The sequence below is a fragment of the Capricornis sumatraensis genome, chromosome 2 (genome assembly GCF_032405125.1).
Source record: "Capricornis sumatraensis isolate serow.1 chromosome 2, serow.2, whole genome shotgun sequence".
Lineage (NCBI taxonomy): Eukaryota > Metazoa > Chordata > Mammalia > Artiodactyla > Bovidae > Capricornis > Capricornis sumatraensis.
In genome coordinates, this window is record NC_091070.1 from 166,119,030 (window position 1) to 166,136,133 (window position 17,104).

At 36.2% G+C, this 17,104-nt stretch overlaps 1 protein-coding gene across 2 annotated transcripts in view; it reads left to right on the forward strand.

Moving 5' to 3' along the window:
* Positions 1–17,104, forward strand: part of ADGRL4 (adhesion G protein-coupled receptor L4) — a 138,596-nt gene that overhangs the window by 78,308 nt on the left and 43,184 nt on the right. For both annotated transcript variants that reach the window (XM_068963952.1, XM_068963951.1), the window contains exons 4-8: positions 6,469–6,539; positions 7,324–7,497; positions 7,602–7,785; positions 9,541–9,657; positions 13,260–13,462. In XM_068963952.1, the coding sequence (XP_068820053.1) occupies positions 6,469–6,539; positions 7,324–7,497; positions 7,602–7,785; positions 9,541–9,657; positions 13,260–13,462 (749 nt within the window). The remainder of the gene's footprint in view (positions 1–6,468; positions 6,540–7,323; positions 7,498–7,601; positions 7,786–9,540; positions 9,658–13,259; positions 13,463–17,104) is intronic.

The window sequence follows — 17,104 nt, forward strand, 5'->3', positions numbered from 1 at the left end:
GTCATTATCATTGTGTTTTCTCTAAACCTACATACTCACAGGGTTTATGCCATTAAGAAAACACACAATCTGAATAGAATCACTGAACCGGATTCTCAGTTACAATATCAGGCACCTACTGTATCTTAGGCACCCCTCCAAACACCTTTACATACACTTCCTCATTTGTTATGAAAAAGAACCCTTTTGAGTTAAGGGTATTTTATGGTACCACCCAGGGTCATAGAGCTAATGAATATTAGAGTCAGGATTTGAATTAAGGTCTTCCACAGGACCTTTACCTGTAGGAAGGAGGATACATACTGGTTTTTTAGATCCTAGGTCCCGTGAGAAATTGCAAGAGATGTTATTGTGGACCGTGATGTAAGATGGCAGTCACACTTATTTTGTCTAAGCCAGTTTTATCCTATTTGAGCATGAGATACTTTTTCAGTATTTTATGAATCATTTCATACTACTAGGTAGCAAGGAGGTATAGAGTGATATTTTAAGGATAGTGGAAGCTCCTTGACTATCCTGTCACACAGCCAGTTGTAGGGGTCACACACTCCATCACTACGTTAAACTCAGTAGGTTCTACTACTGAGGCCCAGAGTGAGAAGGATAGCAAACTTAATATCTACATTTTAGTAAAAAGCTAGGGGAACAATAATGTAAACAAGGAAAGTATAAATAGTTCAGAAAAAATGTCTTTGATGGGATAACGAAGGTTTGAAAAGCATATCTTTGGTAGGGTGATTAATATTCTTCTAGAATATTTGGAGTCAGAATATAAAATTTACATAATCCTAATTTCAAATATTCATCTCCAAGGGTATGACCTTATTATTTTTAAGATTAACATTCTGTCACTTGGTGAATTCAGAAGTTGAAATGCTTTAGTTGGTCCAAGGCTGACATGCTGGGATAGCAAACTGCGGAGTGGGTGCTGGGAGAGCTGAAACCATAGCAGAAAACCCAAAATAAGGACCACAGGGTGTAGAGAATACACGGGGGAAAGCTGAAACCACCAAGAGCAATGATACTGTCTGAGCCTCCAGGGAACTCCAAGACTTTGTACACTTATGTCCAAAGGCATGAGGGAGGATGAAAATGGCATTTGCAAAGTTAAAATCAGTATGTTGTTCAGAGATTGGATTTGGGATAAAGTTCCCAAGAAAAGTTGCACCTTTCTAAATGATTTTGAAATTGAGAGAAATCAACACTTCGTTTCCAATTAACCATAGATGGCATCTGAAAATGTGAAATCAGGGTATTCAGAGAACATAGCTTTCTTTCCCATGAAATAAATTGTTCTGTTTATGATACTTCATGAATCTCTTCACACCTTCATTGGGATACTATCCTCATTTGGGTGCTACGCAAATAATTTATTCAACACTGCTCCAAAAAAGACTAGTCTTTTGCTTTCTTTTATTTTTTCTCACTTCTTGATTTCATGAAAAATATTAATTCTAGTCTGCTGTCCACTAGCATCTTTACTTCAGCCCAAACTGGAAAGTTTTCCCTAATGATTCTCAAGAGCCAACAGCTGTCACTCCCTCCTTTATTTCTGTCGTGTGTGTGTGTGTGTGTGTGTGTGTGTGAAGGGACAGTTTATGATTACATGTGTATAGAAATTCAGGAAGAGAGTGAAGGTGCTAGGGCAGCATTTATTCCTTTAAAAGTAGAGGACTTGGATAGCTGGGTAATACAGGTCATGACTGGGGACTTTGAGGTGGCACAGGGGTAAATAATCTGCCTGCCAAAGCAGGAGATGCAGGAGATGTGACTCAGTCCCTGGGTCTGGAAGATCCCCTGGAGGAGGGAATGGCAACCCACTCCAGTGTTCTCGTCTGGAATATTCCATGGACAGAGGAGCTTGGTGGGTTACAGTCCACGTGGCTGCCAAAAGTCAGACTGACTGACTGAGTGAGCACACAGACAGAGCATGGCCATATGGCCTTGACAGAACGAGGCATTTCCTACTGCTTTTCCAGGCCCGCTAATCATCTTCTTAAATCCAGCACCATCACCTTTTTAGCAAATGGACATTTCTTAAAGAACAGGCGAGACTTACTGCCTGGTGGTGTGAGGTTTAATGGGGGTGAGGGGTTGGTGTTTATACCATTTTTGCATTTTTAAAATGAGAAATTTGGATCAGCTACATTTCATATATCTAGTGAGATGACATTTTAATTGGATCTTGAGCACTCTCCCTTTATAAAAAGGCAAACAGTATTGTGCCACTCTATTAGTTTTTTAAAAATCAAATTATATATTCAGAATTACAGACTTATTCTCTAACATGAAGTAGCTCTAAGATGTCAGAGCTAGACTTAGGAGCACAGAAATTTCTGCATTAGTTTAAGGTAATTATATGGACTATTCAGTCCCTTGGAATCATTCCATATTGGAAATTTGCCTACTAGCAGAGTATTTATACTGTATTTATAATTTTAAGATATATTTCACTCTTCACTATAGTATGTAAAATTTTAAATTAAGAATATAAATTATGTGAGTTTATAACCTACCACTTTTATTGTAGCTTTGATATATACTGAAAATCTAAGACTTAATTCTGTATAATTTGTTACTTTATCTATGATGACTGTATATTAAGAATGATGGCAAAATATACCCTGAACTAAAGTTATAAGTTTTAATAAGATTTTAAGGGCACTGAATCACACATTCTGCTACATCTTAATTTTTTCAGTTAACTTATACGGAAAAAATGAGGAGCTTCCCAGATGATGCTAGTGGTAAAGAAACCTCCTTGCCAATGCAGGAGGCATAAGAGATATGGGTTCAACCCCTGGGTTGGGAAGATCTCCTGGAGTATGAAATGGCAACTCATTCCAGTATTCTAGCCTGAAGAATCCCATGGACTGAGGAGCCTGTAGGGCTGCAGTCCATAGAGTCGGAAAGAGTTGGACACAAATCCCTTATGACTATACAGTGGAAGTGAGAAATAGATTTAAGGAACTAGATCTGATAGACAGAGTGGCTGATGAACTATGGATGGAGGTACCTGATATTGTACAGGAGACAGGAATAAAGACCATCCCCAAGAAAAAGAAATGCAAAAAAGCAAAATGGCTGTCTGAGGAGGCCTTACAAATAGCTGTGAAAAGAAAGGAAGCAAAAAGCAAAGGAGAAAAGGAAATATATACCCATTTGAATGCTTTGAGTTCCAAAGAATAGCAAGGGGAGATAAGAAAGCCTTCCTCAGAGATCAATGCAAAGAAATAGAGGAAAACAATAGAATGGGAAAGACTAGAGATCTCTTCAAGAAAATTAGAGATACCAAGGGAACATTTCATGCAAAGCTGGGCTCAATAAAGGACAGAAATGGTAGGGACCTAACAGAAGCAGAAAATATTATGAAGAGGTAGCAAGAATACACAGAAGAACTGTACATAAAAGATCTTCACGACCCAGATAATCACGATGGTGTGATCACTCACCTAGGGCCAGACATCCTGGAATGTGAAGTCAAGGGGGCCTTAGGAAGCATCACCACGAACAAAGCTAGTGGAAGTGGTGGAATTCCAGTTGAGCTATTTCAAATCCTGAAAGATGACGCTATGAAAGTGCTGCACTCAATATGCCAAAAATCTGGAAAACTCAGCAGTGGCCACAGGACTGCAAAAGGTCAGTTTTCATTTCAATCTCAAAGAAAGGCAATGCCAAAGAATGCTCAAACTACCACACAATTGCACTCATCTCACACGCTAGTAAAGTATGCTCAAAATTCTCCAAGCCAGGCTTCAGCAATACGTGAACTGTGAACTTCCAGATGTTCAAGCTGGTTTTAGAAAAGGCAGAAGAACCAGAGATCAAATTGCCAACATCCACTGGATCATTGAAAAAGCAAGCAAGCGAGTTCCAGAAAACCATCTATATCTGCTTTATTAACTATGCCAAAGCCTTTGACTCTGTGGATCACAATAAATTGTAGAAAATTCTTCAAGAGATGGGAATACCAGATCACCTGACCTGCCTCTTGAGAAATCTGTATGCAGGTCAGGAAGCAACAGTTAGAACTGGACATGGAACAACAGACTGGTTTCAAATAGGAAAAGGAGTATGTCAAGGCTGTATATTGTCACTCTGCTTATTTAACTTATATGCAGAGTACACCATGAGACATGCTGGGCTGGATGAAGCACAAGCTGGAATCAAGATTGCTGGGAGAGATATCAATAACCTCAGATATGCAGATGACACCACCCTTATGGCAGAAAGTGAAGAACTAAAGAACCTCTTGATGAAACTGAAAGAGGAGAGTAAAAAAGTTGGCTTAAAGCTCAATATTCAGAAAACTAAGATGGCATCTGGTCCCATCACTTCATGGTAAATAGATGGGGAAACAGTGGAAACAGTGTCAGACTTTATTTGCCAACAAAGGTCCATCTAGTCAAGGCTATGTTTTTTCCAGTGGTCATGTGTGGATGTGAGACTATAAGGAAAGCTGAGCACCAAAGAACTGATGCTTTTGAACTGTGGTGTTGGAGAAGACTCTGGGGAGTCCCTTGGAATGCAAGGAAATCCAACCAGTCCATCCTAAAGGATATCAATCCTGTGTGTTCATTGGAAGGACTGATACTTTGGCCACCTGATGCAAAGAGCTGACTCATTGGAAAAGACCCTGATGTGGGGAAAGATTGAGGGCAGGAAGAGAAGGGGACGACAGAGTATGAGATGGTTGAATGGCATCGCCGACTCGATGGAGTTTGGGTGGACTCCGGGAGTTGGCGATGGACAGGGAGGCCTGGTGTGCTACGGTTCATGGGGTCGCAAAGAGTTGGACACAACTGAGTGACTGAACTGAACTGAAGCAACTTAGCATGCACGTATGGAAAAATGAGGCTTTGGAAAGAAAATGGGCTACTCTTTTTTTTTGCTCTCCAGATTATTCTAAACTGAGTTGTACAATCAGTTTAACGCTAGAAAACAAAAAATGTTTGTTTCTAAATGTGTTTTTGAAATTAGATTTTTATTTATTAGGAATAAACATTGCATCATCAATGATGGAAATTATGACTTAATAATTTTTCTGATGAATCTTGCTGTTCAGAAAGCAATTCAAGTGTTGGTCTATGAATAACATTTTCAATATACTGTTAAAATGGATTGACCAAAAGAAAGCTGAAAATATATGCAGCTTAAGTTTGCCCTGTCCTTTTCCAGATGATGGCACTTTTCTTGTTTTCTTATGTAATTTGATATGAAATTACTAACAATATGTAATACTATTATCAACAAAGTAGCAACTATATGAGCACTAGATTAAAATCTGTATTTTTCAAATATTTCCAGATATTGATGAGGACAGTGAATCATTTGCCTGTGGTGATCATGCAGTGTGTAAAAAAATTAATGGTGGCTCTAACTTTTCCTGCAGGGAAGGTTATCAGACATCCACAGGAAATCACTGTTTACACTTATTGATAGCATTTATTGCCAAAATAAATATGCTATTTAATTTTATATGTTATCAAAGCACTATGGGGACTTCTCTGGCGGTCCAGTGGTTAATACTTCACCTTCCAATACAGGGGGTGCAAGTTCAATTCCTGGTTGAGAAACTAAGATCCCACATGCCTCACGGCCAAAAAAGTGAAAGTCACTCAGTCATGTCCAACTCTTTACAACCCTATGGTCTATATAGTCCATGGAATTCTCCAGGCCAGAATACGGGAGTGGGTAGCCTTTCACTTCTCCAGGTGATCTTCCCAACCGAGGGATCAAATCCAAGTCTCCCGCATTGTAGGTGGATTCTTTACCAGCTGAGCCACCAGTAACAAATTCAATAAAGACTTTAAAAATAGTCCACATCAAAAAACAGAATCTTAAAGCACTGTATAAAATATGACTGCATAGTTGTGAAGTATCAAAGAGCTACACCTTTCAAGAAAAGTGCCAATAGTCCTTTATCTATAAAATGAAATAATGGAAGATGTTTTATTTAATGGCAGATGTAGATCATGTGTTTTATGTAATCGTTGCCTAGTCACTAAGTCGCGTCCAACTCTTGTGACTCCATGCACTGTAGCCTGCCAGACTCCTTCTGTCGATGGGGTTTCCCAGGCGAAAACACTGGAGTGAGTTGTCATTTCTTTCTCCAGGGGCTCTTCCCAACCCAGGGATCAAACCCCATCTCCTGCACTGGTAGGCGGGTTCTTTACCACTGATCCTGTATACCCTATTTCCTTTCAGTAACTATAATTTTCTATTTTCCATAAAACAGTTTGCATTTTAACAAATAAAAATAAGTGAATTTTTATGAGGAGTAAAACTTAAGTAATAATGAAAAATGTTTTAAATAAATGAACTTTCATGAATAAATAAAAATAAAACTCAGATGTTAAGAATGTGCTGTTAATGTCTAAATAAGTGAGCAAAATCTTTGGAATCAATATAATTATCTTAGGGAAAATATTTTTTTGAAACTTAATACATAACTATTTTTTTCTACAGAAATTGTGAATCCAGACTGCCATTTAGATAATGCCTGTATTGCCGAAAATATTAATAAAACTTTAACAAAAGTGAGTAAAAGAGTTGAATTAAATTTTATTCTGTTTTGACATTTTGGTTTCAGTTAAAATCTTTCCAAAGGCACATTTTTTAAGAGTAACAAACAGTTGATCTTCATGTAGAGTTGAAAATATTTACATATAGAGATCCAAGTATTTTGTTTGGGTGTCAGACAGGATTAATTTGAAAATCCCCCAAATACTGAAGAAGACATATATTTAATGTAACTTACTTTTTCACTATTCTGTACACTGGCAAGTTATTTCAACGTGTTAAGAAATTTGATGGATAAAATAGTAAAAACACATTTTGATCACAGGCCATTTCCACATTTTTAGGAGACATAGTTGTATGCAAATAGATTTTGTACACCAAAGTAATACTGTTTCAAAGAGGAAGACGTCCATGAAATTATTGCCTTATGATTAGAAGTGAGTTTCAACATGACTCATTAGCAATCAGGTAAAGCAAATTGCCATTTTATCATGTAAAAAATTTTCTGGTTTACTAAAACCTAATTCAAATTAAGTCATAATTTATTATATATTTTAAAAGCTAATTTAAAATGATAAATTCAAATGTACATTGCCTTTATAAAGTAACTTCTATGCTTTTTAAGCTATTTGCTAATCCTTTGTAAATAATTTCAGGTTTCATTGCTTCAGGTTAGGGTTGTAGTCTGATAGCTTACGTGTAGGAGTGAAAAACAATATATTTAATGTGTAACCTCTATTCTTGCAAAGATCCAGTAGTGCTTTAAGCTGGTTTTCTTTTTCTGGACTTGTATTTGTTCAGATTAGACACATAGAAGAACCTGTGGCTTTGCTACGAGAAGTCTATAGAAATTCTTTGAAAGATCTTTCACCGATGGATATAATTACATATACAGAAGTATTAGCTGAATCATCCCCATTATTCATAAACAGCATGAATTCAGCCAAGGACACCTCTTCTAATTCAACTCTTACTGTAAGTATGTTGAGCTTTAACTCAATATAAGTTTAAAAGTTTCCTTACATCTGTGATTAATGTAAGATTCCAACATTTTTAAAAGGTACACTTTTTTTCAACAGGAATTTGTAAAAACTCTGAATAATTTTGTTCAAAAGGATACATTTACAGTTTGGGACAAGTTGTCTACAAATCAGAGAAGAACTCATCTTACAAAACTGATACATACTGCTGAGCAGGCTACCTTAAGGATATCTCAGAACTTTCAAAAGACCACTCAGTTTGATACTAATTCAAGTGATATAGGTAAGAAGTCAAGGTCAAATTCACAGCAGTAGTGTTTTCCAAAGAAGCCATTCTCAAAAGAGATGAAAAGTATCTAAACTGCTGTTAATTAAATTGGCAGTTGTTTATCAGTGCAGACGTGAATGATGATGCATATCACAAGAGTGGGTATGAATGAAGTTTGAATAAAAAGGATGAATCAATGAGATTTGTCTCCTACTTGCAACTTTCACCTTTTCCTATTTCTGAACTGTTTATCATTTAAATGCTCAGAGAACCTTACTTCCTTGTCATCTCATGACTTGGCAGGATCTGTCTGGACCAGTGATAGTATAAATAGATTTTCTGGATGTAATATATTTAAAGTCAAAGTGAAGTGAAGTTGCTCAGTCGTGTCCGACTCTTTGCAACCCCATGGACTGTAGCTTACCAGGCTCCTCCCTCCATGGGATTCTCCAGGCAAGAGTACTGGAGTGGGTTGCCATTTCCTTCTCCAATTTAAAGTCAAACTTTTATTTAATTATAACCCATGTGAAGACAAATGTATTTATCAAATGAATATAAGTGGATGAATTTTCACAAAATGAACCTCAGAAGATCCCTCACCCCCCCTTGCCAACCACTCCCTGACCCCTAAAGGTAATGCCATCCTGACTTCTAACACCACTTCACAAGCATAATTTTTATTATTTCTGCAATAATATGATTCTTATTTTTAAACATTGAAATCCTTTGGACATATATCTTTATCATGAATATAGTATATTTTAATTTCTCATTAGGAATCCTTTGCCTTTCGGTAATATAAAGCAATTAACATAGCAAATTAGAATGTTTCCTGCTTTATGAAATCTCATGCTTGACACTTTTAAGAATCTGGATCAAAATGAGGTTGCCTGTTAAGCTGTTCTGAGGCAACAAGGTACACTTTCTGAAATAATCATCGCATACACCCCTATTATATTTTCTGGATACTATCCTGCAATGGCCCCCCACTCCAGTACTCTTGCCTGGAAAATCCCATGGACGGAGGAGCCTGGTGGGCTGCAGTCCATGGGGTCGCTAAGAGTCAGATACAACTGAGCGTCTTCACTTTCACTTTTCATTTTCATGCATTGGAGAAGGAAATGGCAACCCACTCCAGTGTACTTGCCTGGAGAATCCCAGGGACGGGGGAGCCTGGTGGCCTGCCGTCTATGGGGTCGCACAGAGTCGGACACGACGGAAGCGACTTAGCAGCAGCAGTAGCAGCATCCTGCTGTGGAGTAGTAGATATACAAAAATCATTACATCATCAGGATTTACCAGTTACTCAAAATTAAGATGACAGGCATTGTGACTCATATATAGAAGCTTAAATTTCTATATCTGTTCATGAAAAAGGTGACTAGGCACAGGTAAGGAAATTATCACTCAAGAATTGAATTCAGTCACTCTGTATATAATAAATTATGTTGTAGATATAATCCTCTAATACATTGTAATTTCTTGTCTGCTTTAGTAATTAAGATTTATAGCTTCTTTGTATACATATTTTCTTTTATTAATAGAGATAGAATTAAACGATGAATGCTGTAGTGTAATAAAAAAGCTATAAACTTGAATCAAATTTTAAAATACAAATTATAATGTCTAGACGTCATGTTCAGAATACATTCATTCTACCTGATGTAATTAAGAGTTGAAATACAATAATGATAGATCAAGTTCTCGCTAACTAAATATATTAATTAAACTAATTTCAGAGAATTTATTATTTTCATATTTTTGTTTCAGCTCTCAAAGCTTTCTTTTTTGATTCACATCACATAAAATATATTCATCCCCATATGAATATGGACGGAGATAATATAAAGATATTTCCAAAGAGAAAAACTGCATATGATTCAAATGGTAGGACTTTGACAAGCTTATAAACAATATTTCAATGTTTTGCAATAAATACCATACATTTGCTTGTATCATATGTGCTTATAACATGTGTGGTTTTCTATAGAAAAATATGTTATGTTTATAGATAGAAATTCTGCATTTGTATTTGATATTTTTATTATGATAAAAATACCTGCGGAGAATTTTAGCTCATTATCTAGATCCTTCTTGTCCTTGACCCTCCACATCTGTAATTGTCTAATAGTGTTAGGATCCCAGTGGAAATACACAAAGGGACTGTCGTTTTATTCCTCTTTTTTCAGCAGTCAGTAGATGCTATAATTTTCATAAAGTCCTTTTAACAGTTCTTCAGAAATCCTTCATATTCCTCGTTGTGAGCCTGAATTTGGGATTATGTGAGGAAGACGAATAGAAATAGTTTTCAAAAAAGGCAGAAAGTTATTGTTTAAGCTTGAACTTCTCTTCTGTTCATTTCTTAGTCATTGTACAGTAACTCTTCAACTAAACTAAAGGCAGGGTTTCTTAAGAAATGTGATCCAAGAGCGCTAGTACTAGCAGACGGCTTTATAATTATCTAACTAATATCCTCATTTTATGGACAATAAAACTAAAGCACAAGAAGGTAATGGATTTGTCTCTATATATGTAACAGATAATACGGAACTAAAACTTGAAGGGAAGGAGTTAACATAGAATTCAGCCCTGAACAGGTTTTCCTTGTCACCTAACCAGACAAGCTAGCAGCTGCTATTCTAGTTTAACCATTTATCTGTCCTCAGTGCAAAGCACTTAGAAAAAAAAAGTAACAACCCTGCTGATAATAGAAATATTGTTGTTCTCATATAGGTCAAAATATATTATCTAAAAAAGCATGATTATAATATTTTCTCAAAGCAAGTATCATACATAAAATGGAAAATATACGTAATAATACACATATGTCACTTTATAGACATCATTTTATTTTTTAAAATTACATTGTCTTTATTGTTTAAAAGCAGTTTGTGCTTTCATTCTCAGAAAAAATATCTTTAAAAAAATTTTCTACAGCACTAATGGGAAATGTTTTTCTAATCCATTGATATTATCCTCTCAATTTTTTCTTGTCATTTTTTATTCAAAAGTAGGGAACAGATGGCCATAAAAAAGCAAAAATAACTAAGCCATACTGCCATTGAACCCATGGTTCTTACCCCATTATATTATATTCTAGTTAACCAAGCACACACATAATATTTAGGAGCAAATCCAAAGAATGTGTTAAACTGTTGTATTTTCAAAGACAATTTGAGTAGGATTTAGAAACTGAGAATAAAGACATAGAAAATACTTATCATACTGACAGATGATAAAATTGTCATAGAATTAATATCTCAAAGAGATCCTGTCTGAGTGTATGATAGGTTTGTTATATTTCATAATCATGCATGCAAACTCTGACATTTGAAAGGGACAGTAATACTGGCTCTCCAGAATGCAGAGGAAGAAAATTTGTTTTCCTCAAGGTTGAATCTTTAAAAGAAGGACAAGTGTAACCAACTGATCAAACCCATTCAATGATGTCTACATGCAATTATTCATTTATTGACAAAATCCGTTCATGAAAACATGCATTAGTTAAAAGCTGCATAATGTCATCAGTAGGAAAATACAGGAGGCACAGATGGATTTTTAGTATTTTTTATGTACTGAATTTTGGTGTCTGTCATTACTGAATGAACTAGTTTACAAAAATAGATACTGAACTGATATGAAAATTAAAAGCCAGATCAGGCCTAGAATTAGTGGGAAATTAAAATTAAAATAGGAAATTAAAATAGGTTCCAAATGATAAAAATGAACAAATATTGAAACTATATTCAGAAAAAAATTAAAAAGGTATTTTGAACCATTCTATGTGGTATGCATTTTCTTTTACTCAAAATTGATGTTAAAAAATAGTTTCCTTTAGAAAAGATAGGAGTGATTCATAGTTTTAAATCCATGTTATCTTTATGCTGCTTCATTTGATTTTGAACCATCCCCTCCTACAATCTCTGAAAAGTTGCTTTTGTATGAACTTGTTCATCAACTGGACTAGGTCAGGTTCACTTAAGAGGTTTCCAGGTTCTGCTTCTGATCAAGGTCTGTCCATGGCAAATGCTGGATTAGCTGCCAATCTCCTAGAGCCATCACAATTTCACTAGCTCAAACATGGTATACTAACATTTCTCTGAGCTGACAGTTTAGGAAAATATGTAATGTATCTGAATGTCAGCAAGACTCTTTGCGGTGTCTTTGGTACCTTTCTAGACTGAGATAGAAAACGTAGTGATATATTTTTGCAACTTCTAGCTCACATAATGATATCCAAAGAATACTATTTCCTAATAAATATATTAAATAAATTGTGATGTGGAGAGTTCCAGCTTTGTATCACAGTCCTTTGTTTTTGATGACGTTGTCAACATTTGTATCAATGATTGTGATTATTTTGTGCTTTTCAGATTATTTGCTAGTGTCACAAATTTGAGGAAACAAATGAATATGATAGAGTTATTCCTAAGTTGTTCAAGCATCAAAGCAAGCATATAATGTTTCCAGTTAATAAGTATGCAATAATCATCTTAATATAGCATCTTAAATTTTACAGACAGCTCTCTCATATAATGACAGTACATGGTCTCCACTTTATCCAAGTAAATAGTCAGGGGGAATATCACTATTCACTCATGATGTTTTACATGAGAATGTTCAAGTTTACCCAGGGACAGACAAGTATAAGCAATGACTAAAACCAGAACTTCTATTTCTAAATAAATAAATTCTGAATATAAATTCCTCAATTTACTGTCTATTATTCTATACAGCAGAGAAGTTACATGACCTAAGTGAAAATAGGAATTTTAAAAGACAATAGATGCTGATGTTGAGTTGTTCACACAGTTAATATCAGTGATAATGAACTGCCACAAAAACTGAGGCAATTTGAGATCCGGTAAAGTAGGTACAGAGTCCAGGCTAAGGAAAAAATAGTCATGAGATAGTATGGACTGATCTGGTAACATTCCTAGTATTGGGTTATGTGCTAATGTGCTGCATCTGGGGAGTATGAGGGTGCAGATAAATGGCTGCCTTGAAAGACAATAAATTCCCTACCCTGAGACTGCATATGTCATCAATTTAAATAGGAAACATTTCAGTGGGCATGAGATGGAACTCAGTGGCATCTCACAACTCTTCAGTTATAAACTTTCTTAGCACTATAAATCTTTTTTGTTATACTGTAATTTTTTACCAGTATCTTTCTAATTCATACACTTGCCAAGCAAAGTAATGTCAAGATTTTATTTTTCAAGTAAGTATACTTAATACCTTGGTTCTTACACAGCACTTGGATGTAAATTTATATAGGACAAAATTTCTCCTATCTATAATTTGTGCCAAAGAGATGCTACAGTCCATGATCAGAGTCATAGAGGTCAGAGAACCTGTTTTAATATTGTTTGATGATGTGAGCATAGATATAATAAGACCCACATTTCAGTATGTGGGAATGTGTATAACTGCCTCTTTTATGTTTATTTTAAGAATTTTTCTGAATACCTTTATTTGATTGACAGGCAGTGTTGCAGTTGCATTTTTATGTTATAAGAGCATTGGTCCTCTGTTTTCATCATCTGACAACTTATTGGAACCTCAAAGTTATGATAAAGCTGAAGAAGAGGGAAGAGTCATCTCTTCAGTAATTTCACTCTCAATTAGCTCAAACCCACCCACATTATATGAACTTGAAAAAGTAACATTTACGTTAAGTCACATAAAGGTAAGTTGAAATTCCAGTGACTATTTATTATTATCGTGAAACATTCTAAGAAATTAGTTTTTTTTTTTTTTTTGGTTGTGTCACTTTAATTGTATGTGAATTCTTGAGTTTAAACCTACAAATTCAAAATCAAATTAAAAGAGTAAAGTGATTTCAGCTAATTTTTCTATAAAATATTTTGGGGGCTTCCCTGGTGGCTCAGAATTTTTCTGCCAGTACAGGAGACAAGGGTTCAGTCCCTGGTCTGGGAAGATCCCACATACCACAGAACACCTAAGCACATGCACCTCAACTATTGAGGCTGTGCTCTAGAGCCCAGGAAATGCAACTCTTGAGCCCACATGCTCCCAACTACTGAAGCTCACATCCTAGAGCCCATGCTCTGCAACTAGAGAAGCCACTGCAAGGAGAAGCCCATGCAAGGCAGCTAAAGAATAGCCCCTGCTTGCTGAGAGTAGAGAAAGCCCACACAGCAGTGAAGATCCATCACAGCCAAAAATATTAATAAATAAAATGATATCAATTAAAAAACTGTGTAGCTAAAAATAGCTTGGTACTTTCAGTGCTTTTTAGACTTTCTAATGAATACCAAAGAATTTTATGTATTTGATCTCTAAAATTAAGCTACATTTTAGTTTTAAAAGTACATTGTTCATTTTGGAAATCTCTGTACCTTCAAGGAATAAGTTATAAAAATATATCAAAGAGACAAATATTACTTTTGTAATGAGGGAAATGTTTGGTTAATAATTGTCATATAAAACAATATTTGGAGGGATTTGATTACAGTGAAATCATAGAGAAGTTCATAATATTTTTTCCTAAAGAAATTATCTGAGACCACTTTACTCTTTGATCATTATTCTGAATCTTTTTTCAAATCCATGTATAATTAAAACCATACAATGAAAAAAATATGATTAAAAATAACCAGGCATTTATGTTTTTTATCGACCTAAAAGTGAACGGGGAAACACGAAATCATATTGTTTGCTGGATACCATTGATGGTTTCTTGGGCTTTCAATTGAATTTCAGTCCTAGTACGTGATTAAAGTGCCTTAGAAGCTCCATTTAGAGAACCTTGAAGCTGGGCAAGGTTGTCATGCAAATTGAAAATTGTATTTGCATGTTTATGGGAAGCAGGGGACTCAAAGAACATATAGTCAGCCTTCCATATCCACAGGTTCCACATCCATGAATTCAGCCAAACACAGATGGAAAATATTTGAGGGGAAAAAAATCCAGAAAGTTCCAAAAAGCAAAACTTGAATTTACTGCAGGCCATCAATTATTTACATAGCATTTTCATTTTATTGTATAAGTAATCTAGAGATGATTTAAAATATATCAGAAGATGTGCATAAATTAGAGGCAAACACTATTCTCCGGAAGTCGCTCGAGCATCTGTGGTTTTCAGGATGCACAGGAGTCCTGGAATCAATCACCTGTGGCTACCAGGGGACCACTATACATGCGTACATACAGTCCAGATGTGGCACTGTAAAGAAAGATGTCCAATGCAGAGAGAAACTGAAGTGTGTATAGAAGATCCAAATAACTAGTAGCTCAGACCTAAACATTGATAGGCATTCTGTTGAGGGAAAAAGAAGGTGTGAAATGTTTTAAGAATGGAAATTAAGTTTAGATATATTCAGATACTAAATGCAAATGACCTTTGGATCCTAGGAAAAAAAATATTGTTCTTTTACATGGTCTCATGGTTTTTCTATGCTATTTTAATTAGGGTATAATTGCTTTACAATATTGTATTAGTTTCTTCTGTATAATAAAGTGAACCAGGTATATGTGTATAAATTTCCCTCCCTCTTGAAGCTCCCTTCCACAACACCCCCATCCTACCCGTCTAGGTCATCCAAAGCATTCAGCTGAGTTCCCTGTGCTATACAGCGGTTTCCCACTAGCTATTTTACATATTTGTTGTTATTGTTCAGTTACTCAGTGCATGTCTGACTGTTTGAAACCCCATGGACTGCATCATGACAGGCTTCTCTGTCCTTCACTGCCTCCCAGAGCTTGCTCAAACTTATGTCCATTGAGTCGGTGATGCCATCTCATCCGCTGTCATCCCCTTCTTTGCCTGCCTTCAATTTTTCCCAGCATCAGGGTCTTTTCTAATGAGTCAGTTCTTCACATCAGGTGGCCAAAGTACTGGAGCTTCAGTTTCAGTATCAGTCCTTTCAATGAATATTTGAAGTTTATTTCTTTTAGGAGTGACTGGTTTGATCTCCTTGCTGTCTAAGAGACCCTCAAGAGTCTTCGCCAACACCACAGTTCAAAATCATCAATTCTTCGGCACTGAGCTTTCTTTATAGTTCAACTCTCACATCGTAAATGACTACTGGAAAAACCATAGCTTTGACGAGATGAACCTTTGTCGGCAAAGCAATGTCTCTGCTTTTCAATACGCTGTCTAGGTTGCTCAGTTTTTCTTCCAAGCAGCAAACGTCTTTTAATTTCATGGCTGCAAAAACCATCTGCAGTGATTTTGGAGCCCCCAAAAATAAAATCTCTCACTATTTCCATTGTTTCCCCATCTATTTGTCATGAAGTGGATGGGACAGGTTACCTTGGTCTTAGCTTTCTGAATGTTGAGTTTTAAGCCAGCTCTTTTACTCTCCTCTTTCACCTTCATCATGAGGCTCTTTAATTCTTCATTTTCTGCCACAAGGGTGGTGTCTTCTGCATATTGGAGGTTATTGATATTTCTCCCAGAAATCTTGTGCTTTGTCCAGCCCAGTATTTCACATGATATACTCTGCATATAAGTTAAATAAGCAGAGTAACAGTATACAGTGTTGACATACTCCATTCTCAATTTGGAACCAGTCTATTGTTCCATGTCTGATTCCAGCTGTTGCTTCTTGACCTGCAAACAGGTTTTGCAGAAGGCAGGTAAGGTGGTCTGATATTCCCACTACTTTAAGAATTTTCCACAGCCTTAGGAAGCATCACTGTGAACAAAGCTAGTGGAGGTGATGGAATTCCAGCTGAGCTATTTCAAATCCTGAAAGATGATGCTGTGAAAGTGCTGCACTCAATATGCCAGCATTTTGGAAAACTCAGCAGTGGCCACAGGACTAGAAAAGGTCAGTTTTCATTCCAATCCCAAAGAAAGGCAATGCCAAAGAATGCTCAAACTACCGCACAATTACACTCATCTCACATGCTAGTAAAGTAATGCTCAAAATTCTCCAAACCAGGCTTCAGCAATACGTGAACCGTGAACTTCCAGATGTTCAAGCTGGTTTTAGAAAAAGCAGAGAACCAGAAGTCAAATTGCCAACATCTGCTGGATCATGGAAAAAGCAAGAGAGTTCCAGAAAAACATCTATTTCTGCTTTATTGACTATGCCAAAGCCTTTGACTGTGTGGATCACAATAAACTGAACACCAGACCACCTGACCTGCCTCTTGAGAAACCTATATGCAGGTCAGGAAGCAACAGTTAGAACTGGACATGGAACAACAGATTGGTTCCAAATAGGAAAAGGAGTATGTCAAGGCTGTATATTGTCACCCTGCTTATTTAACTTATATGCAGAGTACATCATGAGAAACACTGGGCTGGAGGAAACTCAAGCTGAAATCAGGATTGCCAGAAGAAATATCAATAACCTCT